Below are 25879 nucleotides of genomic sequence, written 5' to 3' on the forward strand. Positions count from 1 at the left end.
ACCTCGACTGGGATTGTTCACAACTGCATTTGGGATCGTTTGAAGCCGCATTTAAACTGCATTTTGCAAGTTCAAACTCGGGGCACCATATCAGTCCATTATATGGAGAAAAATGCTGAAACGTTTTCCTCAAAAAACATAATTTCTTTACGAATGAAGAAAGACAGACATGAACATCTTGGATGACAAGGGGGTGAGTACATTATCTGTAAATCTTTGTCCTGGAAGTGGACTTCTCCTTTAAGTATAATAACCCTGCTTGTGGCTTCTTGAGAAGCATGTATTATGTCTTAATCTCATATAATCACAGAGATCACAGTAAGTCTGTTAGGATTACCCATCACAGCACCTCAGAAAACAACATGTGCTGTTATAAATGATGATGCATCAGTGAGAAACCTTTAACAGCAATGCATGCTCCTGAATAATAATTTCCATTGGCTTTCCATTTAGATCAGATGAGTTGGAGTTTTCCAGTGTGCAATCAGCTTCGGTTTCAATCAGTCTGTCTGACAAACAGTCCAGTGACTAAACCACCAAAGCAGCCTGTATCCCATCTGTAGCTCCACATGAGCCAAAGGAAAACCTCCAATCGCAATCTTATCAGATGCTTCTGGAAAAAAATCAATCTCGCTAACCTACTTTTGCTTCGGCACAAATAGTCAATTTACTGTATGTCGTTCAGACAAAGACCCACGTTGGGATGCATCGCTGCTGTTTATTCACACAACTGTATTACATGAGCAAACAAAGGCAGATTGAAAGGTTATATTTGGATTTTTAGTGATTTTTTTTCACTTGCCCTCTCTCTGACGTTTGCTTTTTGTGTTTGTTTGTCAGTATTACAGTAGCCATGAAGGGTCATCCTCGCTGGGAGCCGCTGGATAACGCACAGGTGTACTATACGGGAGCAGCTCTCATGGCGCTGGGATCGGTGTTTGTGATCAGCAGCTTCATGGCTCTGGGCGTTACCGGCACTTTCCTGGGTAAATCTGTCCTCTCATACTCCTGGTCCACATTCACACTTGCATGTCTTGTGTACAGGGTCTAAAATTAACACTCGCCAATGTGCATCCTATTTGCAATCTCAATCCAGGAGCTGAATTTGCACTCAGATGCATTACCGGACGTAAACAAAAACACTTGTCGTTTTGTCATTTTGGTACAACGTGACTTTTATGACGGCGAAGACGCAATAAATGTTTCCGTCCATCAACTGCTTGTCGAATGTGCAGTAAAAGCGACTGACCCACATCAGATATGTAGCGGGCGTTTGACTGTGATTGGTCAGACGCAGGTGTCAGATACCTGCTGCACATGGGCTACACTGGAGGTACAGCATGGTCAGTATAGGTCAGATGTAGAGGTGTGAACGCTGACAGTGTGTTAGAACATCCTCACAGAACATTACGTGCCTTTTAGACATGTTGGATTAGCATTGTTAACCTTGGGTAGAGATGGCACTGTCTTTGGAATATGGACGAAAACATGCAGATGTGCACTTAAAGATGATTGATTGTGTATATAAGATGCTTTTTATTCATCAAGGGTGTATTATATTGATCAAAAGTAACAGTAAAGACATTTATAATGTTTCAGATGATAAATAAATGCTGTTCTTTTGTGCTTTCTATTGATCTCTGAAATCTGAAAAATAAAATGTAACAAAAATATGAAGCAGCATGACTGTTTTCAATATTGATAATGATCAGCAATGTTTTTTGAGCAGGAAATCACCGTATTAGAATGATTTCTGAAGGATCTAGTGATATTGAAGACTGAGTAATGATGCTGAAAATATAGCTTTGATTACAGAAATAAATTACATTTTAACATACATTCACATAGAAAACAGATATTTTAGAATTGTAATAATATTTTACATTTTTTGTGTATTTTTAATCAAATCAATGCAGACTTGATAAGCAGAAGAGACTTCTTTCAAAATGTTACTGACCCCAAATGAATGGTAGTGTATGTAAGCAGGGCCTCAACTGGCCTCAACTGGCAATGGGTGGGCAGAACAAATTGGGGAAACATGCCTTTTTTAATTTAATTTAATTTTATTTTATTTAATTTTATTGTTTTATTAAAAATGATTAAATAAAAATCACTATAATTCTGTCGAACTAAAGTATTTAATATTAATAATAATATTTTTTATTTATATACTATTACTGCTACCAAAACATATTACTATCATTATTGAATTAAATAATATTAAATAATAATAATATTATTATTATCATCATTGTTGTTGTTATTAGTAGTAGTAACAATGCTTGACTGTATTTTGTTGTTTAAAAATTGTAAACTTGTAAAAATTGTAAACACATACTATTTGTGAAGTAAAAATTACAGTTATGCATTATATATAATAAATATAAATAATGAAAGTTTTAAAGTAAAGATTTAGTAGCAACACAGATTTTTATATTTTATATTTGACAATAAAATGACAAGTGATTTAATAGTGTTTTTTAATTTCTTTGTGAATTAATAATTTATCAGAGTAAAAAAATTTAAAAAACAGTGAAAAAATATCTATGAATTAATAAATTAATAACCAAATTAAGTGTCTTAGCATTTAATTAATTAATTAAGTACCCAATTAAGTGCCTAAAATAATGCGTATTATATATATATATATATATATATATGATATATGTGTGTGTGTGTGTATTAAAATGAGCATTTTTAGCAGGCTCCGATATTTATGCTGTCAATCGGTAAAATTAACTAATTTATCCCACCTAACATTAAAGGTTTTAAATACACTTTTATATTGCAATAATTTCACATTTGATCTTCAAATTATTGTACAAACATCATAAACACAGTATTTTTTGTGAACATTGGTTTAAAAAAAATACAACTGTTCATGATTAGTTCATATTAGTCCATTAAATATGATGAATGTGTATAAAAAAAATCATTTTAATAATATGTTAGTAAATGTTAAAATCATTAATTAATGCTTTCCAAGTATTTTTTATTGTTAGGTAAAGTGTTAGCGATGAATGACTGACAGCACAAAGCTTTTCTTCCACCTGCTGACCTGAATTATTATTTGTACGTGTAATCATGTTAGTATTGCTTTGTACTTGTGAATGAAGCCTGTTTTCATTCATAACAGCTGACCGTATATGCTGTATTTACAAGAGCGATAGCAGGCCTCCCTAATGTACGTGCTTATATAACAGACAAATTCACGCATCAAAAAATGAAACCTAAATAAAAGAAACTCGGACAAACAGGTGCATGTTACCGTCAGACTTTTGTCCTTAACTGGGTCAGAGAGAAAGGAGGGTTAAAACACAGATATTGCAGGGCTGGTTACATAGTCCTGATGACAAAAGGTGCTCTACTTCTCTGAAGGGCAGCGATTGGAACCAGATCACGAAATCAAACCGGCCTTTTGTTTAGGATGACCTGGAAATGGAGCGAAAGCTCGTTAAGTTATGATTCGTCAACGTGCGCATGTGATTCTTAATTACTTTTGTGCCCGCATGCTCATTATTACAGTATATCGCTGATTCGGTCCACTCTGAATCATAATTCTTCATTAAACGGCTGAATTTTCATAAAACTGATTTGCTTGAAACAGAAGAGATCAGTGGCGTTCCTGGAAATCGGTCTTCCTGCGGAGTTTTAATTTCCAGGCCTGTTTGAGCAAACCTGCTGGAGATTTGGGAAAGCAGTGTTTTGTGTAACATTTCGTCTTCATCTGCTCCATTTTTGAAGCAGCACAGACGGATCCCACAATCTTGTTTGTCTGATTCGGCAATTGGCAGAAAGAATAAATATGGCCCTGATAGAGCAGTTGATAAAAATATTAGTAATTTTTTTTTAAAACTTGTCCTGAAAATGACCCTATCAGTTAAACGTTTTTGAATATTAAGATTTTTAATGTTTTTTTTTTTAAAGAAGTCTCTTCTGTTCACCAAGCCTGCATTTATTTGACCCACAGCAAAAGCAGTAAAGTTTTGAAATATTTTTACTATTTAAAATAACTTCTTTCTATTTGAATATCTGTTAAAATGTAATTTGTTTCTGTGATCAAATCTGAATTTTCAGCATCATTACTCCAGTCTTCAGCATCACATGATCCTTCAGAAATCATTCTAATATGCTGATTTGCTGTTTGAGAAACATTTCTGATTATTATTATCAATATTTGAAACAGTTGAGAACATTCTACGTTTTTTTATTACAAAAAGTATACAATTTTTATAAAAAATAATACTTTTGTTTAGCAAGGATGCTTTAAATTAATCAAAAGTGATGATAAAGACTTTCAAAATGTTATTTGTATTTCAGATAAATGCTGTTCTTCTGAATTTCCTATTCATCAAAGAAACCTGAAAAAAGTCTACTCAGCTGTTTTCAACATAATAATAATAATAATAATAATAATAATGATGTTTCTGAGCAGCAAATCAGAATATTAGAATGATTTCTGAAGGATCATGTGACTGGAGTAATGATGCTAAAATTCAGCTTTTAAATCACAGGAATAAATTACATTTTAAAATATATTCAAATAGAAAACAGTTATTTTAAATAGTAAAAATATTTCAGAATTTTACTGTTTTTGCTGTGCTTTGGATCAAATCAATACAGGTTTGCTGAGCAGCAGAGACTTCTTTAAAAAACATTAAAAATCTTACTGTTCAAAAACTTTTGACTGGTAAAAAACTAAATTATTAACAATGTCAAAATAATTAATAAAAATAAATAAATAAATAATTATTTAAAAATATAAAAAATAAATATGTGTATGTGTGTGTTGTACATGTATGTATACAATAAATATTTGATAATATGCATGTTATTTTGTGTGAAACAGCGTTTATTTTATATATATATATTTTTTTTTTTTCTATATATTTTTTAAATGCATTTTTATTTCAAATAGAAAAACTGAAATCACAACCTGTTTCTGTAGTTGCAAGCAAAGACAGCAGTTTTTGAGTCACTAGAGTGAAGTTTTTTCACATGGTAACACATCAGATCATGGTCACGTCAGATATGAGAAAGTGGTATCATAGTGACAAAGCCGTTGGTTTGTCAGTGGTGTTATATGTTCAGACTATCTAACTATAGTCCTGCGAGCCGAGGATATGAAGTCTCAGCAGAATATACAGATGTTAATTAGGCAACTATACATTAGGCTGTGTAAGAAGAGCCAATAGGAAGGAATATTGAACCGGAATATTTATAGTCTTGACACTAAATTTAGATGTGCCTTCATGCCTTCGGTCCTCCATATGCTGCTTGTGAAAGCAGCATTTTCCAGACTTCAGACACAACATGTGACGTTCAGGGCTATAATTAGCTGATTCCCTGGAGTTTGTATGTGAACCATAGACATGGAATTATTTGATTGATGATTCTCTTTTTTATATTTAAACAGGTGACTATTTTGGCATCCTCATGGATCAGAAGGTGACTGGTTTCCCCTTTAATGTGATGGAGAACCCCATGTACTGGGGCAGCACTGCAAACTACCTGGGCCTGGCCTTAATGTGAGTCTGATCCGTCTCACTTCATTATAACCCAATACAATCATCTGAGAACACTAGAGAAAATACTTACATAGGCATTTTTCATTCTGCGCTTTTTATTATTTTCAGCATATTATGTTATCAGCATGATTTGAGTGAAAATTTGAATTGATAAACTGTCAAGCTTGATGATCGTGTTCTCCATCATAATTTAAGAGTGATCACATGATAGATGTCACTAATTCTCTGAAATCTAATGATCTAAAAACATTTTTAGAAATCAGCATTAAATGGAAATTCACTGCCATCTATTTTGTAAATGCATGTAATAGATTCTTGCAAATAATTTATCCAGTGCGTTTGTTTGTTTCTTTTTTCCTAATATATAAAATATATATGTTATATATAATATAAAAAAATAATTTATATAAATGTAAAATATTAATTTTTATATGTATATAAAATATCTTCATTTTTTTTTTTTTTCCTTTTTTTAATATTTTTATTCTGCAAGGATGCATTAAATAAATCAAAAGTGACAGTAAAAACATTTATAGTGTTACGAAAGATTTCTATTTCAATTCAGTTCTGTTCTTCTGAACTTTCTATTCATCAAAGAAACCTAAAAAAAATTGCAAATACTTCATTCAGTGCACTTTTTTTCTTTTTTTCATAATATGCTGATTTGCTACTCAATAAGCATTTTTTCCAGAATAAAAATATTATATATATATATATATATATATATACATAACTTTCTATTCATCAAAGAAATCTACAAAAAAATGCTAATCATTTATATAAAATAAAATATTCTTAAATTTATTTGTGTTATTTTATTTTATTTTATTTTATTTTTGGATTTATATATGTATATTTATATTATTATTATTATTATTATTTTGCGTTAAATAGATCAAAAGTGACCGTAAAGACATTAATAGTGTTACGAAAGATTTCTATTTCAAATAAATTCTGTTCTTTTGAACTGAAAAAATTGCTAATAATTTATCCAGTGCATTTTTCTTTTTCCTTTTTTCATAATATGCTGATTTGTTGCTTAAGAAACATTTCATTTTCTTTCCAGAATAAAAATGTAAATAAAAATATAAAACATTTAAAAAAATGCAAGGATGCCTTAAATAGATCAAAAGTGACAGTAAAAACATTTATAGTGTTAGATTTCTATTTCAAATAAATTCTGTACTTTTTAACTTTCTATTTATCAAAGAAATGTAAAAAAAAAGATGCTAATAATTTATATAAAATAAAATATTCTTAAATTTATTTGTGTTATTTTAATTTATTTTATTTTTGGATATATATATATATATATATATATATATATATATATTTTTATTATTTTGCATTAATTGGAAAAGTGACAGTAAAGACATTTATAGTGTTACGAAAGATTTCTATTTCAAGTAAATTTTGTTCTTTTGAATTTTCTATTCACCAAAGAAACCTAAAAAAAATTGCAAATAATTTATGCAGTGCATGTTTCCTTTTTCTTTTTTCATAATATGCTGATTTGCTGCTTAATAAACATTTAATTTTCTTTCCAGAATAAAAATGTAAATAAAAATATAAAAAATATAAAAATGCAAGGATACCTTAAATAGATCAAAAGTGACAGTAAAGACATTTATAGTGTTACGAAAGATTTCTATTTGAAATAAATTTTCTTTCTATTCATCAAAGAACCTGAAAAATAAAATATATCCACAAAAATATGAAGCAGCACAACTGTTTTCAACATTGCTAATAATCAGAATGTTTCTTGAGCAGCAAATCAACATATCAGAATGATTTCTGAAGGATCATGTGACGCTGAAGACTGGAGTAATGATGCTGAAAATTCAGCTTTGATCACAGCAATCAATTACATTTCAACAGATATTCACGTAGAAAACGTATTTTAAATTGGAATAATATTTCACAATTGTACTGCTTGTACAGTATTTCTAATCATATAAATGCAGCCTTGATGAGCCGAAGTGACAAAAACATGTATTTTTTAGTATATTATAGTGTATATCACAATGATTTTAGTCGGAGAGTTCACAACACAGGTGTGTTAATCAGCTGTTATTTGATCACAGTGCTGCACTCCCGGGTATTTCTGTGTGTCTAAACCATGAGCTTGTTAATAAAGCACACACCGCTCCCAAAATCCCCAGAATGCCCGTCTCTATCCCTCCATGATCCCATCTGCACAGACAGAGAGCAGACTCTGTGTTTGAGCAAAGCAGATGTTATTTGCACTAATGGATTTCTCAGGAGCCGTGTGCTGCTATTTCTGGCTGCTCTCGCTCCTAATAACACATGCGGCCGTCTCGCAGGTTGATAAACCTGAACGCGCCTCATGCCGAGAAAGCAATGTGTGTAATTTGAAAACGACTTGGAACGATGCAAGAATCGGGCCTTTTTTATGCCGAATTTACGCAAGTTTGACGCCACCAAGTTTGACGTGTGAACAATTAGCACATTTATATATTCGTTTGTCAATGCGGACTTTATAAAACCTTGACAACAGTGACTGGTCTGCTGATGACAGGCTTGTTTGTTCACTAGGCAACCGCTGATGGAGCAAGCGGCCTGTGGTCTCCTAAACTATAAAGCCTTTTACTGTCGGCCGCTCTGTGTGTGCGTCTCAGTTTGCTGTTGGTTTCTAACATCGATCCAGTCCAGGGCGGTGTCTGCCCGTGTGCTTGTGCGTCAGACGCCCCGGGGATAAAAGAGACTCGCTGCCAACCACGCGTCGAGAGAGAAATGTGGACACGTGTAGCCCATTGACCCTCACATGCTTGTGCCAGGGATGTGAAAGCACTTGTGCCAGCGCCCGTCCACTACGTCATGACATGAATCATCACCTGTTGAAAGACCAGCACGGATGAAATCGGATGTCAAGGCTAATTGGTCAGACAGTGAGAGTCTAGTTTGTGTACCTCACATTATCAGCAAACAAACAATACTGTCATATTTTGTATGACAAAAAAAATTGTATAACAAAAATTTACAGATAATGTACTCACCCCCTTGTCATCCAAGATGTTCGTGTCTTTCTTTCTTCAGTCGTAAAGAAATTATGTTTTTTGAGGAAAACATTTCCGCATTTTTCTCCATATAATGGACTGATATGGTGCTCCGAGGTTGAACTTCCAAAATGCAGTTTAAATGCGGCTTCAAACGATCCCAAATGCGGTTGTAAACGATCCCAGCCGAGGAAGAAGGGTCTTATCTAGCGAAACGATTGGTTATTTTCATTGAAAAAATACAATTTAAATACTTTTTAAGCTCAAACACTCGTCTTGTCTTGCTCTGCCTGAACTGTATTTTATTTTTAATTATTTTTTAATGAAATGATATCCTAAATAAGAAACTAAAACTGCCAGCAGGTGGCGGTAAATGTCTTTCTGTGTCATTCATTCATTCAAAGGGCTGATTCATTCAGGAATCAAGTAAACGGCTGTCTCTATAATGGGCCTTTGACTCATTGTTTCACATGATTCGTTCAAAACACACATTCATTCAGAAACTAAACTCCACTGTGTTGCTCTGAGGCATGCAGCAATTCTGCTGTGGCTTCAAAGGTAATATGTTCTCTGCAAAATTAAGCAAAAACACAATATTGTGTTTAAAATATAACTGTTGTATAAAATCACATTTAAGCTCGTGATAGATCGGGCAAAATCAGCACTCGTGTCATATTGCTCCGTGTGATATGTGATTTTAGGCCATACCTGCAGTTGTGGAGTTGTTGCCCTGCATCATATTTGTTGACAGTCAACTATATGAAATATAGTAGAAGAGGACGAACATGTCTGGGGGCGGGCCAGTGCATTAACTGTGTTAAAATATTTTAATTCCATTATTTTTTTCATAACTAATTAACGTGTTAAACTGACAGCCCTAGTTTTTATGGATTATGGCTTCATATTTTAGTTAAAAATGTCTGAATGATGGAATTGTTTCCTACAAATATGCACTTTTTGGATTTACAACATAAAAAAAGCTCAACTATATTATCACACAGCTTTATATCTGTGTGATCTCACAGGACTAACAATCATAAAAACAAGACCAAACTAATATTTCATGAAGTCTATCCTGGGCTTCTGTATTTGTGGGCATTAGTATCATATTGGACATTGTCACAAAAAGAGTGACTTTTTCCTTTCTTTTTTTTTCTCTTTTTTTTGGTACTGTTATTTAATTATTTTTTTTGAGTATACCTTACCTCCATTGGTTTTTGAGATAATGTCTTATGCCAAGCAAGTTTGAAAAGCAACTCAGGCTCGTTGAAAAAGCATGCCTGTTGCAACATTTCTGTAAAATATTATGCTTTTTTTTTGCAACACTTTCAAAGTAAAATGTCCAGTGACTGGCACTAAAAGTAATGGTATTGTACATGTCCACACCCTCAGATCATCCAAGATGTAGACGAGTTTGTTTCTTCAATAGTTTTGTAGAAATGTGTCATTCCATCACTTGTTCACCAATGGATCCTCTGCAGTGAACGGGTGCCGTCAGAATGAGAGTCCAAACAGCTGATAAAAACATCACAATAATCCACAAGTAATCCACACCACTACAATCCGTCAATTAACATCTTGAGAAGACAAAAGGTGCATGATTGTAAGAAATAAATCCATAATTAAGACATTTTTAACTTCAAGCTGTTGCTTCTGGCTAAAATACGAGTCAGTAATCCGTAATAATGTTTCCTCCAGTGAAAAAGTCCATCTCCTGTTTTGGTAATCCTGTTTTGGACTGTTTTGGCTTGTAAACGGTACTTGATCTGTGCAGATTTCTCTCCACTTTTTCACTAAAGGAAGCGTTTTTATGGATTATAGACTCATATTTTAGTTAAAAACATCCTAATGATGGATTTGCTTCTTACAAACATGCACTTTTGGCTTCACAAGACAAAAAAGCTCAACTATATTATCACATGGCGCTTTATTGGCATACCTATTACTTTAGCTATGCTGAAATCTTGAGCAAACAGTTTTGTTTTTCTTCTTCTTCTACTTCTTTTTTTTTTTTTTTTTTTTTGTTTTTTTTTTTTTTTTTTTTGGTACTGCTGTTTAATTATGCTCTTTGAGACCCTACCTCCATTGGTTTTTGAGATAATGCCCCATGCCAATCGAAGATTTCACCAGATTTTTTTACATTCTTACCGTAAGCAAGTTTAAAAAGCGACTCAGGCTCATTGAAAAAACATGCCTGTTGCAACATTTCTGTAAAATATTATGCTTTCTGTGCATTTTGCAACACTTTCAAAGTAAAATGTCCAGTGAGTGGCACTAAAAGTGATGGTATTGTACATGTCCACACCCTCAGACCATCCAAGATGTAGATGAGTTTGTTTCTTCAATAGTTTTGTAGAAATGTTGTCATTCTATCACTTGTTCACCAGTGGATCCTCTACAGTGAATGGGTGCCGTCAGAATGAGAGTCCAAACAGCTGATAAAAACATTGTAATAAAGTTTGGTATATTAGCATGTTCAACTTGGCTCAACTTTGGCTTACCTATAACTTTAGCTATGCTAAGATCTTGAGAAAACAATTTTAGGAGAAATAATTGTGCATTAGTATCTTTTTTCTTTTTAGACTTTTCATGCCTGTTGCAACATTTCTGTAAAATATTATGCTGCTTTTTGCTTACTTTCAAAGTAAAATGTCCAGTCAGCTTGATCTGAAACTGATGAATGTGTATCTGACAATGTTTTATTTACTTTGTTAGTATCATGACAGCGTTTGGAAATAACTAGTGCTGTCAATCGATTAAAAAAATTGACTAAGTAATCGCACACTTTTTCTGAAATTAATTGTGATTAATTGTGATTAATCCCACCTAACATTAAAGTTTTTAATTATACTTTTATAATGCATTAATTTCACATTCAATATTCAAATGAATGTAGAAACAACAGAAAGTATATTTTTAATATTTGTTTAATGCCATCTTTTTTATGACGGAAGGCAAGTATCCTAAGTAGCCTAATTTAACCCTTTAAGACCTAAGGGTAAAATAGGTCATTTTCACATATTTTATTTATTTGACTGTAAAATTCTAACTGAATGTGCTGAACTTGACGCAGATCTGATCATGCTTAAATGTGACTCATAAATAATAAAAACTTACATGCACAGTTTTAAGGCAGCTTTAATAGCCTTTTTGTAACTTCATGACTTAACTGATGACGTAACTACGGCGTTGCATATAATACAGCGCTTTAACATAGTCTAATATAGCGCTCGCCAGCACATTTGTGACCCTGGACCACAAAACCAGTCATAACTGTAAATTTCTCAAAATTGTATGTATGGTTTGTTACGAAAGGACAATATTTGACCAAGATACAACTACAACTGAAAATCTGGAAACTGATGGTGCCAAAAAATGAAAATACTGAGAAAGTCGCCTTAAAGTTGTCCGAATTGAGTTCATATCAATACATATTACTAATCAAAAATTAAGTTTTGATATATTTACAGGGAAATTTACAAAATATCTTCATAGAACATGATCTTTACTTAATATCCTAATGATTTTTGGCATAAAAGAAAAATCTATAAATCTGACCCATTCAAAGTATTTTTGGCTATTGCTACAAATATACCCCTGCAACATAAGACTAGTTTTGTGGTCCTACTCTAAACCTAAACAAAAGCAAACTTGAGTTAGAAATCTTGCTTCTACAAGTGTTTGAGCTCTTTTATCATGATTCGTGTTTGACGGACTCATACCCGAGTGCCTCAAATCACAAGTGCAGTGCTGTACCGGGTGCGCTGACGAGCAATTTTACTATATCAGAAAAGCCATTCATATGAAGCTGGTTATGAGATGCAAACATCAAAATGTGTCAATTTACAAATCATGCACTACATTAAAAGTATTTTGACCTCAGATCATAATAATGTGCAAAAAAAAAAACACATTAAAATATATCTTTGTTAACTGATAATCTGCCACTGTAGTTAAAATTTGCGTAAAAATTGATTAAAAACTGCTTTATGTAGGCCTACTGTAGGTACATTTTTGGATAAATGTAGGTAGATGCATGTTTTTCCACAGCCTTTGCTGTTTAAAAGCCTCCTCCACCAGTGCATTTCAGTGACCAGCAAAAAAAAAAAAAGCTAATGCGGCTTCTTCCACTAATCGACGTCAACACACACACTCACTGTTAATGTTTCCAAACCCTCTTACATGTCGTCTAACCTCTCTGCTCAGGAAGAACCACGTAGGCACTATACGCCAACACACGGCACACTCTTAAAACACCTCTCATGCTGTTCCTCCTTCATCCTCTCTTCTTTTCCATCTAGTCTTTGTCCATTCACTGCTAGAGTGGCCAGTGCTCATTTTTGCTCTGTAGGAGATCAAGCAATACACGATTATACAAAAGTGCAGAGCTTTATCCGCACGCATCAACCATGTTTTGATCTGCTTTTCATTGTAATGTGTGCGTCTTCTCGATAAATTCATATGTAGTAGTATGTGTAAAATATAGAAATAATATGCACTACTGTTCAGAGGGTCTAGCCGCGGCAAAATTTGTTAATGAAATAAGCATCTTCTGCTCACCAACTGCAGTAAAAGCTGTAAAATTGTGAAATATTATTACAATCCAAAATAGCTGTTTTCTACATGAATATATTGTAAAATGGAATTTATTTCTGTGAGGCAAAGCTGAATTTTCAGCATCATTACTCCAGTCTTCAGTGTCACATGATCCTTCAGAAATCATTCTAATATGCTGATTTGCTGCTCAGGAATGTTTCTGATTATTATCAATGTTAAAAACAGTTGTGCTGATTCATATTTGTCTGGAAACTGATACATTTGATTTTTTTTTTTAATTCTTAGATAACAGAAAGATCAAAAGAATGACAATTTTGTAACATTATAAATGTCTTTACTGTCAGTTTTGATCAGTTTAATGCCTTGTTGAATAAAATTATGAATTTCTTTCCATAACAAAAATCTTACCATCCCATATGTAAAATTTAAAAAGGATGCAAATCAAAAATGTGGCTGAATGATTCATCAGAGCAGCAGGATATATTCTGTTTTATGATTATTTTGATGTTTTATGTGCTATCTTATTTTGGAATTATCCATTTATTTATTTGTTTTGCAGTGATTTAAATGAAATTGACTTTTGAAACAGGAAAAAATGTGAAAAAAATGTAGATATTTTATTTGCCATTTTATTTTGGAATGGTAAATTAATTTTATTTATTTATTTATTTAGCAATGATTTAAAATAAATTGCACTTTTGAAACTGGAAATATTTCTGGAAAAAAAATGTAGATCTTTTATTTGCCATTTTATTTTAAAAATGGTCAATTTATTTTATTCTATTTTATTTTATTTATTTTTTGCAATGATTTAAATGAAATTGCACTTTCTGAAACAGGACATATTTTTGGAAAAAATGTAGATCTTTTTATTTGCCATTTTATTTTGGAACGGTACATTTATTTTATTTTATTTTATTTTATTATTTTATTCTGTTTCATTTTATTTATTCATTGCAATGATTTAAATGAAACTGCACTTTTGAAACAGGAAATATTTCTGGAAAAATTTAGATCTTTTTATCTGCCATTTTATTTTGGAGTGGTCAATGTATTTTATTTTATTTTATTTTATTTTATTTATTTAATATTTATTTTAATTTTGCAATGATTTAAGTGAAACTGCACTTTTGAAAGGAGGAAATATTTATGAAAAAAAGAAATTGCTAGTGAACTTTACAAACAATTACAACCAATTTCTTGTAAATTAAACTAAGGTTGTTGGAGTAAAATCATTCTCTTCCCGCTGTGTGAAATACAACACACAAACTCCACACAAACTGCAGTTCTATCAGTTCTGAAATCTAGTTAGATCAGATTGCATTGGCAGTGCAGATGGTTCATTTCATCATCCTGGTCCCGACACTTGTGTGACGTCGCACTGCATGCGCCACAGAGGTTAGGAATAGGTGCTGAGAACACAACAGTAACAAGAAGTTGGTAAACCCTCTGATGTCATGAGAGAACAGCATGCCACCGCCACTTTTTCAGCTTTCGTCTGTCCTGTGCATTGATGCGGCAGGAAATGAAGCAGCTCCTGCCCTCCAGCATCATGGCTGTACATGGAGAGCACAAATTTCCTGTTTTGGCATCGTGCTAAAAGCCGACGTCATTGCTATAGCAACCAGCGTCGACTGTCTAAACACCTACTGTACATCCCGTCTGATCACCTGCATATATTAGATGTGATGTTCAGTCCTAATAATTGGCTCTGTAAAACAAATCTGAGATGTCTGCGGTGTCTTTGTCAGCATTGTTCCGTCTTGAACACGCCGTACTGTGCTTATTTTCAGTGCTAATTATCCATCCACATGTCCAGGTTAACTGGAGACCGTGTTCTTTTATTTGTTCGGCTGCATTCACATGCATTAATGAAAAAAAACTATTTACTTTAGTTGAAATGTCAGATGAGAGTAGCTCTTACTGCCTACGGGTAATGAAGGTGCATTCACACACACTTTTATATCCTTTTCAATAATTCTGTCTGGGGAGACAAATTAGTTTACTTTAATGTTAGCAAAAAAAATTCTTTTTTAAAACATCTGCTAACACAAGTTGAATTTAGAAAAGATGTAGATCATTAGTATTTCTGACAGGCCAGCAAATCTTAATTTTAATCGTGAATCATTTCTAATGAATTTCCATATTATTTGTTCTTATTTAATATTGTTTAATACTGGGATTTCATTTATATATAATTAAATGTTGTATATGTATATATAATTCTTAATGAATAATTCAATATATATCTAAATATTATTTGTATAAATAAATATTATTTGTTCTTGTATAAATTACATGTTTTTTATTTAAAAGAAAATGTATAAATTTATAAATGAATATTTCTTACTGTCCATCACATCATGATTTTCTACATTTTCTAGTCTTTTTAAAAGTTGTATTAATTTTAATATTAATTAATATTATTTTAGGTAATATCTGACTATTATGTCAAAAATGTGTAAAAATTAGATTTTTTTTACTTCTGAAAAAATGTGAATCATTACATTTCTTACTATCACATCTTAATATTTTCACATCTTTCTATTATATTCTAATAATTTCTTTAATTTGATATTATTTTATAGATATTTAGCTGTCATTATTATTACTTTTCAGTTTTTTGCATGCATGAATTCATTATATTTCGTATTTTAAAGTTTCTCCCCTGAAACTGCCTCACATTAAAAAAAAAAATATATATATATCATTGATATATTGTAACTTTATACACCATCCATGAGGATTATAAATATTATATCACATTTGTTACTTTTTTTTAATTCTCCAATTTTATCTTATATTAATAATATTATATTATATTAGTTAATATTTGACTGTTATAATTTTCTAATTTAGCTGTTATTATATAAAAACATTTTGTTTTTTTACTTCAAAGAAAATATATAAATCGTGAATATTTCTTATTGTCCTACACATCATAATTTTCTACATTTTCTAGTCTTGTAATACATTTTAACATTATTTTAGATAATATCTGATTGTTATTATGTCAAATAATATTATATAGAAATTTCTTACTATCACTTTTTAATGTTCTAATGTCATCATGAATTGTATTATTATTTGATATTATTTATATTACTTTATAGATAATTAGCTGTCATTATTATTACTTTAAAATTTTTTAAAGTACATTATATTTTTTTATTTCACAGTTTCTCCCCTGATGTGCCTCACATTAAAAAAAAAAAAAAAAAAAAAACATTGGTATATTGTTAAGTTATACACCATCCGTGAGGATTTTAACTTTTATTACATCACATTTGTCTTGAATATCATGAATAACGAATAACATGCGTGCAGGTCTCTCAGGTAAGAGCATTCAGTGATTGCAGGATTTCAGCCTTAAGGAGCTCGGCCTCTTATCTGAAACTGAGAGCAATATTTCTTTGTTTAAGAACAAGAGGTTGTGAGCCGTCTTTTAGTCAATAAAGCAGATTAAATTGCATCTGTCCTTCAGGAGATGTGTATCAGTAACCGTGACGTAGTAAGTTGCGTTTGCTTTGTGATTTTAGAGGATCGGTGAGCGATAGACAGGCAGGTTTACATGCAATCTGTGCTGAAAGATCTGCAGCTTTCATTGTGATGTTTAACAGCTGTCATTCACAGAGCTTTACTGCGCATGTAAACTCGTCTTTTGCATTTCTGTTTTTTTCTGTTCGGCTTCTTTGCGGTGCAGTCGCATGGCTATGTAAATATATATTTTATTATATATATTTTATAATATGTATTTTTTTTTCTAATGTTATCATGAATTGTATTATTATTTGATATTATTTATATTATTTTATAGATATTTAGCTGTCATTATTATTACTTTTCAGTTTTTTTGCATGCATGAATTTCATTATATTTCATTTTCATTTCATTCATATATATATATATATTTAATTTAATTTACTTTAATTTAATTTTATTATTTATTTTTTGTAATGATTTTAATAAAACTGCACATTTGAACGCAGGCAATATTTCTGAAAAAGATGTAGAAACAGTTTTCACAAACAATTACAAAGAACCAGTTTCTTGTAAATAAAACTAAGGTTATTGGAGTATTTTAATATTATTTAATATTATTTTTAGTATTTCTTGGTTATTTAGCTGTCATTATTACTTTTCAGTTTTTTGCATGCATAAATTCATTGTATTGTATTAGTACATATATTATTTTTATTTTATTTTATTTTTACTTTATCTGGACATGATGATTGAAGAAATGATATTTAAAAAGTAGTCACACTTGGAAATAAGGGGGAAATACAACAACAAAAAAAAAAAACAATGAACATTTTGCCGTGTCAAATAAATAAATAAATACATACATACGTAAGTCAATAACCAAATGCAAAACCTATGAAATGTAATTGTTTAAAAGCTTAAAATAAAATAATATTATATAATATCGGAATACATTTATGAAAAGATTGGAAAAGTACATATTTTATATAATTACCTGCCTCCATACAGTGAATTTTAAAAGCCTTTTTTCTCTATTTTAAGTATTGAAGTAATTGGAAAATAGTATAAAATATGTGTAGTATTTTCTAATGTTTTTATTACTTAAATGGAAGTGGTGAATAATTCAGAAGTAGACATTTAGTACTACGAAATCCCCATTCAAATATAAAATATTAAAGGAAAAATGTTGAGGAAAACAAATAGACTTTAAAAAGTCTGTTTTTTTCTAATGTTTTTTATTATTTTAGATGGAAATGGTGAACCATTTTAAAGTAAATATTGTTAAAGTTAACACCATTAAGTCCCATTAAAATACAAAACATTAGTAAAAATACAAGTAAAAATATTATGGAAAACAAATACAGTATATTCAATTAAAAGAAAAAAAAACAGTACAAGTGTGACTTGTAAGTTAACGGTAATACATTTTACAATGTTTAAATCCATTTTCCACAGATTCTGCCTTAAAATCAGCTCATAAAACAAGAGCGAGTCTGCAGATTCTGCCTGTTTTTCTCCATGTGCAGCACAGACTGCCTGGAGATGAAGTGGACGACTCTGATTGCAAACCAGCCTGCATCAAATTAACCTACTTCCTCTGGTGATGCAGAAGGGCCGTTTGTTTGGTAACTTATGCACGAATACAAGCGGACATGAGAAAGATTTTGAGGAGGTCATTTTAAGCAATTTTGGTCATTATTTGACAGGCCTGTGAATAAGAGTGTGCTCTAAGAACCTCTCTGTATCAGCGTCCGGAACTCAAGAACGGGGTCAGTGAGCGCAGAAATCATAAAAGATGATGTTTAAATGATGAAAGGAAGTGTTTCATAACTATAAAGAACGGTCTGATCACTGTAGTCCATGCAGCTGGACTCAAAACATTATTTAGGCCTCAATTTAATATTTGTGTATTTGAGTTGCATTTAAAAATTTCATCCATTTGGATCACACAGTTTTAACATAAACTAATACATTTAATGTGATGCATTTTGCACTCATACAATCATGGCATAAATATTGATAATAAAAATATAGACCTGCTCATTGTGTGTTTTAAACATACTTTATAAGTACTATTATAAGTGTTTCATTTATGTATGACTTACAAATATGCATAACGTTAATTTTACACGGTTAACAAAAATACGTTCTAAGAACGTTTCCCATGATTTTTCTTTTCTTTTTGAAATGTTTTAATAATGTTTTTTTCTGGTTATATGAATGTTATGGTAACATCCCATTATTATATCAAATAATGTGTGTGTATGATTCTTATTTTTCCAATCTTGTCATGGATTTTAACATTATTTAATATTATTTTATATTATATTAGTTAAGGCTGTTATTATTTTTTTCTAATATTTGTATTATTTTAAATGGAAATTGTGAATAATTTTAAAGTAAATAAATAAAAATTGTTTAAGTTAACACCATGAAATCCCATCAAAATACAAAACATTAGTAAAAAATACAAGTAAAATGCTATGGAAAACAAATTTAACATATTCAATTCTTTGAAATTAAAAAAAAAAAAAGTTTTTACTGGTTAACAGCACAAATGTGACTTGTAAGTTAACAGTATGTTTAACAAGAACGTTTAGGTAACATTCCCATAAAATGCTCCCTTTTTTTTATGTTTTTTCTGGCTATATAAATGTTAAGATAACATTCCATTTTTTAATTTCTGTAAACATTATGAAAATGTTACTTTTGAATTTTCTCGGAATGTTCTGAAACAAAATAGTAACATTTTAAAAAAAATGTTACACAAACATCCAGCTTAAAGGTTTCAATAACAGTTTTTAAATAATACTTTATGCTGATGTTTTGAGTTATTAAAGAGTTATTATGAATGAACTTTCTGTTAACGTTACTGGAAGAACATTCAGACAACCTTGTCAAAATGTTCCCTGTAGCTGGATATTAGTGTATGTTAAAATGTTATGAATTGTTATGTAATTCAAATACATAAATCTTAAATGTAGGCCTAAATATGGACCCTGGATCCAGAAGTATGATAAAAATATCATAAAATTATTCCATATGATTCATGTAGTATTGTATGTTTTTCACTGTAAAAAATAATATGATCATTAAGTTATGACAACAATAAGTTGTACAATGATCAACTTGTTTATTTTAAGCCAGTTTAGTGTAATTTAAGTTGAAATGACTTAAACAGCAAAGTTGATTGTACTTAAAAATGTACACTGCAAAAAAATGCCTTTTTTTTTTTTTTTTTTTTTTTTTTTGTCTTGTTTTCAGCCAAATTATCTAAAAAATCATAAATCAGGAAGGAAAAATTGTCAAAATTGAGTTTTTGCTTGAAACAAGCAAAATAATCTGCCAATGGGGGTAAGCATCTTCTAAGAAGTTCTTATAATAATCTTGCTTTCTGAAATACGATTTTGTTCTAAGCAAAAACTCTAAAAACAAGACAATAATTTTTACTTAAAATTTTAAAGGGGTGCTATTATGCTTTTTCACTTTTTGAACTTTAGTCAGTGTGTGTTGTGCATCTTTGGGCATAAAAAAGATCTACAAAGTTACAAATCTCAAAGTCCACTCCAAAAGGAGATATTTTGTTTTTAAAAAATCCCTTTTCAAGAACTACAATGAACGGCTCCTTTGGACTACAACGTTTGTTTTCCACATGCAATGACGTCACAATGTGGTCCATTAGAATATCATTAAATTCAATTTATTCATCATCCAGTGTAGATAACGTTAGCTTCGCTTACAACACGAGTGTTTTTAAAATGCATAAACTTGCACTAGAATAGTCTAGGCTGATCAGTGGTGATGTTCTTTAAAAATGTTAGGCTGCTTTTAGTCTATTCGGGCAATGAAACTAAGTATGTAAATAATGAAATACATTAGCACGGTAACATCATGTATTGGCGATCTCGCAGGCTGACGATAGGACCCAACACTACTGTAGCGTATTATTTACTCACCCTCCATGCATCCTAGGTGCATATGACTTCCTTCTTTCAGACGAATGCAATCAAGAACAACAGAGTTATATTTAGAGTTATATTAAAATTTGCCTCACACGGCTCCGGGGGGTTAATAAAGGCCTCCTGTAGCAAATCGATGCATTTTTGTAAGAAAAATATCCATATTTAAAACATAACAATCACTTTAATGTAGCTTGCGCTAACAGTTGTACACAGAACTTGCTTCTTTGACAAGGGGCGTGGCAGTACTGAAACACCGTCTAAGCTGTTAGCCAATCGCAACGCAGTAGGACAGCTAACCAATCACAACACATTTCGTTTTTCGGAAGGCGGGCCTTTATTAAACCCAGAACTAATCGAGCCTTATGTGCCAGGCTGGGAGAAATGTATTTAATAATGTAAATTATGTTAAAAAATAATGCGTTTTTCGAACCACCAAGCATGAAAGCATGTTCTAGTACACCCCAAAACAAAATCAAGACTTTGTAAAAAAGCATAATAGGACCTCTTTAAATGTAAGATTTCAGAATTATTTTATTTGATTTAAGAATTTTTAGATATTTTGGCTGAAAACGAGATTTGCAGTGTAATGCAGCAACTTTGCTTGAGAATTTTGTGTGATAATTGGTTTTGAATCAGATCCTTGACTCATTGAATCACCTGATTCAGTTCACAAAACTCTTGTGAATGAATCATTCATGAATCAGTTCAACCAGTTCAGCTGCTCTGTTTCTGATCCGTTTACACAAAGGAATCGTATGGCTTCAGAAGACGTATGGATCACGTTTGTGAAAGCCGTACAGGTTTAAAACATCACGAGGGTGAGATATAATGATAGAAATCTCTTTAAAGCTTCATATTAACCCAGTTTCAGAGCTTTTATTCCCTCTGAGAGGCTGCAATTAGGTCAAGACTGAAGTGCCATTACTATTTATTGCAATGAAGGCGGCCGTTTGGGTAATGAGCGTAACTATATCACGTTATATTGCGCTCGGAGGAACGCACTGCGAAGCGGCGGCGATTCACATCGCTGTTTTCATTAGATATTCTGGTTGCGATTGGCCTGTAGGATGTGATTAACCTGAATGACTCAAATGAGATTCTTGTGGAGAGCGTGTAGGTGGTCATTTATTAAGGCCTCTTGATGTCTTTCTCTGAAGAAGTCAAATGTTATTAGGACCATATTTGCATCGAATGAATGTTTCCCAGAAGCTTATATAATGTGCTTCGGCGCTTTGTTTCACAGCACGGAAAAGTTCCGCTCGCATTGAAAATGAGTTAAAGGAAAAGGTCAGATCATGTGAATTTACTATATCTGTCCTTTTCACTAAGTAGGAAATTTAAGGTTAGGGGAAAAGAAAATTTGTGGAACGGATTCTTGTCGACTTCCAGTTTATTAACTGTTAAACTCAAGTCAGAGACTTTTAAAAAAAAATCCGTTTTCATGCTTGTTTATATAGACGTGTGCACTGATGAATCATTTCTGCTGTTTAATAATTAAAACATTTCATTGCAACTAACCTGGTAGGATTGGACGCTGCTCTAAAAGTGCCTCGAGGGCTAGTAAGTGTGTGAAAGTGTGAAAAATGAACTGAAGTTGATTAAATTCAGAATGTAAATGTGAAGAATGAAGCTGAGACGCTGTGATCACAGGAGGGAAACTTAATCAGGTCACATCGTTGGAGCTTCATCTGTCGTAGCTAATAATTAACCAGCAGAAATGAAGAGTCGCCACTCTCTGAGGATGAGTATCTGTCAGGAGGAGACACAGTAAAAAATGAATGAAACCAGAGAAGCAGAGCGGAAACGTGCGTGTTAGGCCGCCCTGACCTTAAGAAAATGAGGCAATCACATGAAAACGTTTCACGTGTCATCCCAAAATCCCAAAAAAGAAATACATTTCATACAGAAAAAAAAACAAAAACAAAAACATACATTTAAAATTTTTACATTTAAAATTTAAACTTTCTTGCATGTTTTATTGTATTTTTAGTTAATTAATTTATTTCATTATTTCATTTCATTTCATTTTATTCTATTTTTAATTTATTATTATTATTTTTTTTTATTTTGTTTATGTAGATAGATAGATAGATAGATAGATAGATAGATATTAAACATTTCCATTCTGATCATCATCAGTCTAGAAGTTTTATTTATTTATTTATTTATTTATTTATTCATTCATTCATTCATTCATTCATTCATACATTTATTCCATTATTTTTTTATTGGGGGGTTTCCATTATTCTCAATACTGATTGTCATTACTGAAAATGTGTAATTAAATTTTAAATCAATACAAATTAATGTACAATAAGTAAAACCATGATAAATAAATACTTTACAATTGAGATATTGAGATTTTTTTTTTTGTTGTTATTTAATTTAATTTAATTTTATTTTATTTTGCAGGACAATTAAACATTTCCATTTTAAACATCATTAGTCTAGAAGTTTCATTCATTCATTCATTCATTCATTCATTCAAATTTATTTTATTATTATTTTTATTTTGGGGAGGGGGGGTCCAAATGTTAAATTAAATTTTAAATCAATAAAAATCAATGTACAACAAATAATACCATGATAAATAAATACTTTACAGTTTAGATATTTTATTTTATTTTATTTTATTTTATTTTGCAGGACAATTACAATTTCCAGTCTGATCATCATCAGTCTAGAAAATTAATTCAATTATTCATTCATTCATTCATTCATTCATTCATTCATTCATTCATTTTTATTTTTATTTTTATTTTGGGGAGGGGGGATTTCCATTATTGCAAATAATGAATTATTAACAAATAATACCATTAATAAATACTTTACAATTCAAATAATATATTGTCAATGTTAGTCATTCTTGTAAATAAATCTAAATATATTATGTAAATATATTTTCAGTTTTATTAAATGTATTACTTTTATATTACTTTTTAAAATGTATTTATATGACGATCAAACATATCTGTCCTAATTATCATCACTGTAATGCATCTAGAAGTTCTCAATGGGTAATTTTCATTACTGAAAATAATTAATAAAATTTTACATCAAAATGTACAACAAATAATACCATGCTAAATAAATACAGATATTGTATTGCCATTATGACTCTTTTATTACTTTTTAAATTCTAGCATTTTATTAGTTTTATTTGTTTCAGTAATAATAATTTAATAATGGCATAATAATGGCACAATGCATGCAAACAACTGAAAATAGGTTCTGAAATCAACTTTGTCAAACAGTCAAATAGAATGCGTTCATTTGATTTTAGGGTTGAATATGAATGAAATGTGAGATTTCACCCCTCTGTCTTTCACAAAATAATTTCTGCCGTTCTTTGTCTTTATGCTAAAGTATTCAGAACTGATTTTCTGATTCATAGCTCAGTTGTTATATATATATACACATTTATGAATTGACAGATTATTAGAAGAGAGAGTTAAGACTCTGATTATATTAATGCATATTCATTGGTTCTTTGTGAATAGATTCAGTCAAATGTTTATAGAAGTTATAATATACAGGTCCTCTGGTGTGTATTACGTTGCATAAAAGCAGTCAGTCTGTTTCTTCAGTCTGTTCATTCTTTGTCAATCTCTCACCTTTATCAGCAGTGAAATAAGCGAGTAACAGTCCGTCCCATTACATACTGACCTGCCCAATGACGACAGCGCTCGCTCTACCGCGGGCTAATCGTCAGACTCAACGGAAAATGAATTTTTTATGCACGTTGCCTGACGGTGTCAGCGCTCGAGACGTAATTCAGATTTGAAGTGTGTGAAGTTGTAGAGAATGGCATGTAATAATCTGCTGAGCTTCTCAGGCGTCTGTATGCAGTTAACATTACAATCAGATTCACAATCAAGCCAGAAGTGCCAGCGCTTCTCAAAGTCAGTCTTAAAGGATGTGAAAGGAACCTCTGATGAGAAGAGATTGCTTCAGAGTGCAGTTTGACAGAGTAAAAGCAGCTGACGCGAGACGCTGTGCGTCATGGATATTTTTACACGTACAGTATCTTCCTTCCAGCAGTTTGGTTTTGTTTTCTATAGGACATTTGGAAATGGGTATATCTTCTGCACTACGGTTATGAATGACCTTCTTATACTCTTACGAAAAAAGGTCCAAAAGCCGTCACTGGGGCGGTGCCTTTTCAAAAGATACAGCTTTGCAGCTGAAGGGTCCATATTGGTACCTAAAAGGTACAAAAGCGTAACTTTTGAAAAGGTACCACCACAGTAACAGCTTTTGTACCTTGTTGTTTTTCTTGAGAGTGTAGTAAAAGATTTAAACACAATGTGTTTTTTTTGCTATATTTGTTGAATCAGTTTCTGAGAAATTAGTACTTTTCTTCATCAAGGATGCTTTAAATTGATCAAAAGTGAAAGTAACAGCGTTTATAATGTTACAACAGATTTTTATTTTACACAAATGCTGTTTGAACTTTCTACTCATCAAAAAATCCTGAGAAATAGAATGTATTATTGTTTCCACAAAATTATTTTGCAGCACAACTGTTTTCAACATTGATAATAATCAGAAATGTTTGTTGAGCAGCAAATCAGCATATTAGAATGATTTCTGAAGGATCATGTGACACTGAAGACTGGAGTAATGATGCTGAAATTTCAGATTTGACAACATAAATTACCTTTACTATACATTCATGTAGAAATTAATTTTAATAATATTTTATATTAATGTAATCATATTTTTCACATTTTTGCATATTTTATATTTTAAGTATTATAATTTTTGCAATTTTATTATGTTTTTGTCATTTGTATTATTTTTAAATATGTCTGTACAGTTTTTCATTTTTATTTCAGTTTTAGTTGTAGTTATTTTAGTACATCAAGTTAAACCATTAAATAAAATAAATCTTTTATTAGCAATAAAGTAAAATGAAATAGTTTTACAACAGTAAGTATAATATTGTATTTCAATTATTGTTTATTTTACAATGTTTATAGTAACAAAAATGTTTTTTTGTTTGTTTGTTTTTTGTTTTAGTTTCAGTTGATAATAACTGAATATTTCACAATATCACTGTTTTACTAGATTTTTGATAAAAATAAATATAGACTTTAAAAAAATATAATATAATTAAAATATAATATAATATAATTAAATAAATAAATACAAATCTAATATAATTAAAAAAATATACAGAGTAACAATAATATATTATTATTATTTTGAAAGCAAAAGATCTTAAAAAAATAAAATAATTATAACTAAACATTATATATGTATGTATGTATATATCTATATATATATATGTATATATATATATATATATATATATATATATATACATTTA

General features: G+C 30.9%; 1 protein-coding gene across 4 annotated transcripts in view; it reads left to right on the forward strand.

Annotated features, from left to right (window-relative positions):
• pemt (phosphatidylethanolamine N-methyltransferase) overlaps positions 1–25879 on the forward strand; it is a 99351-nt gene that overhangs the window by 67139 nt on the left and 6333 nt on the right. For all 4 annotated transcript variants that reach the window (XM_051124495.1, XM_051124496.1, XM_051124493.1 and 1 more), the window contains exons 4-5: positions 841–986; positions 5417–5528. In XM_051124495.1, the coding sequence (XP_050980452.1) occupies positions 841–986; positions 5417–5528 (258 nt within the window). The remainder of the gene's footprint in view (positions 1–840; positions 987–5416; positions 5529–25879) is intronic.

The sequence above is a fragment of the Labeo rohita genome, chromosome 12 (assembly GCF_022985175.1).
Source record: "Labeo rohita strain BAU-BD-2019 chromosome 12, IGBB_LRoh.1.0, whole genome shotgun sequence".
Taxonomy (NCBI): domain Eukaryota; kingdom Metazoa; phylum Chordata; class Actinopteri; order Cypriniformes; family Cyprinidae; genus Labeo; species Labeo rohita.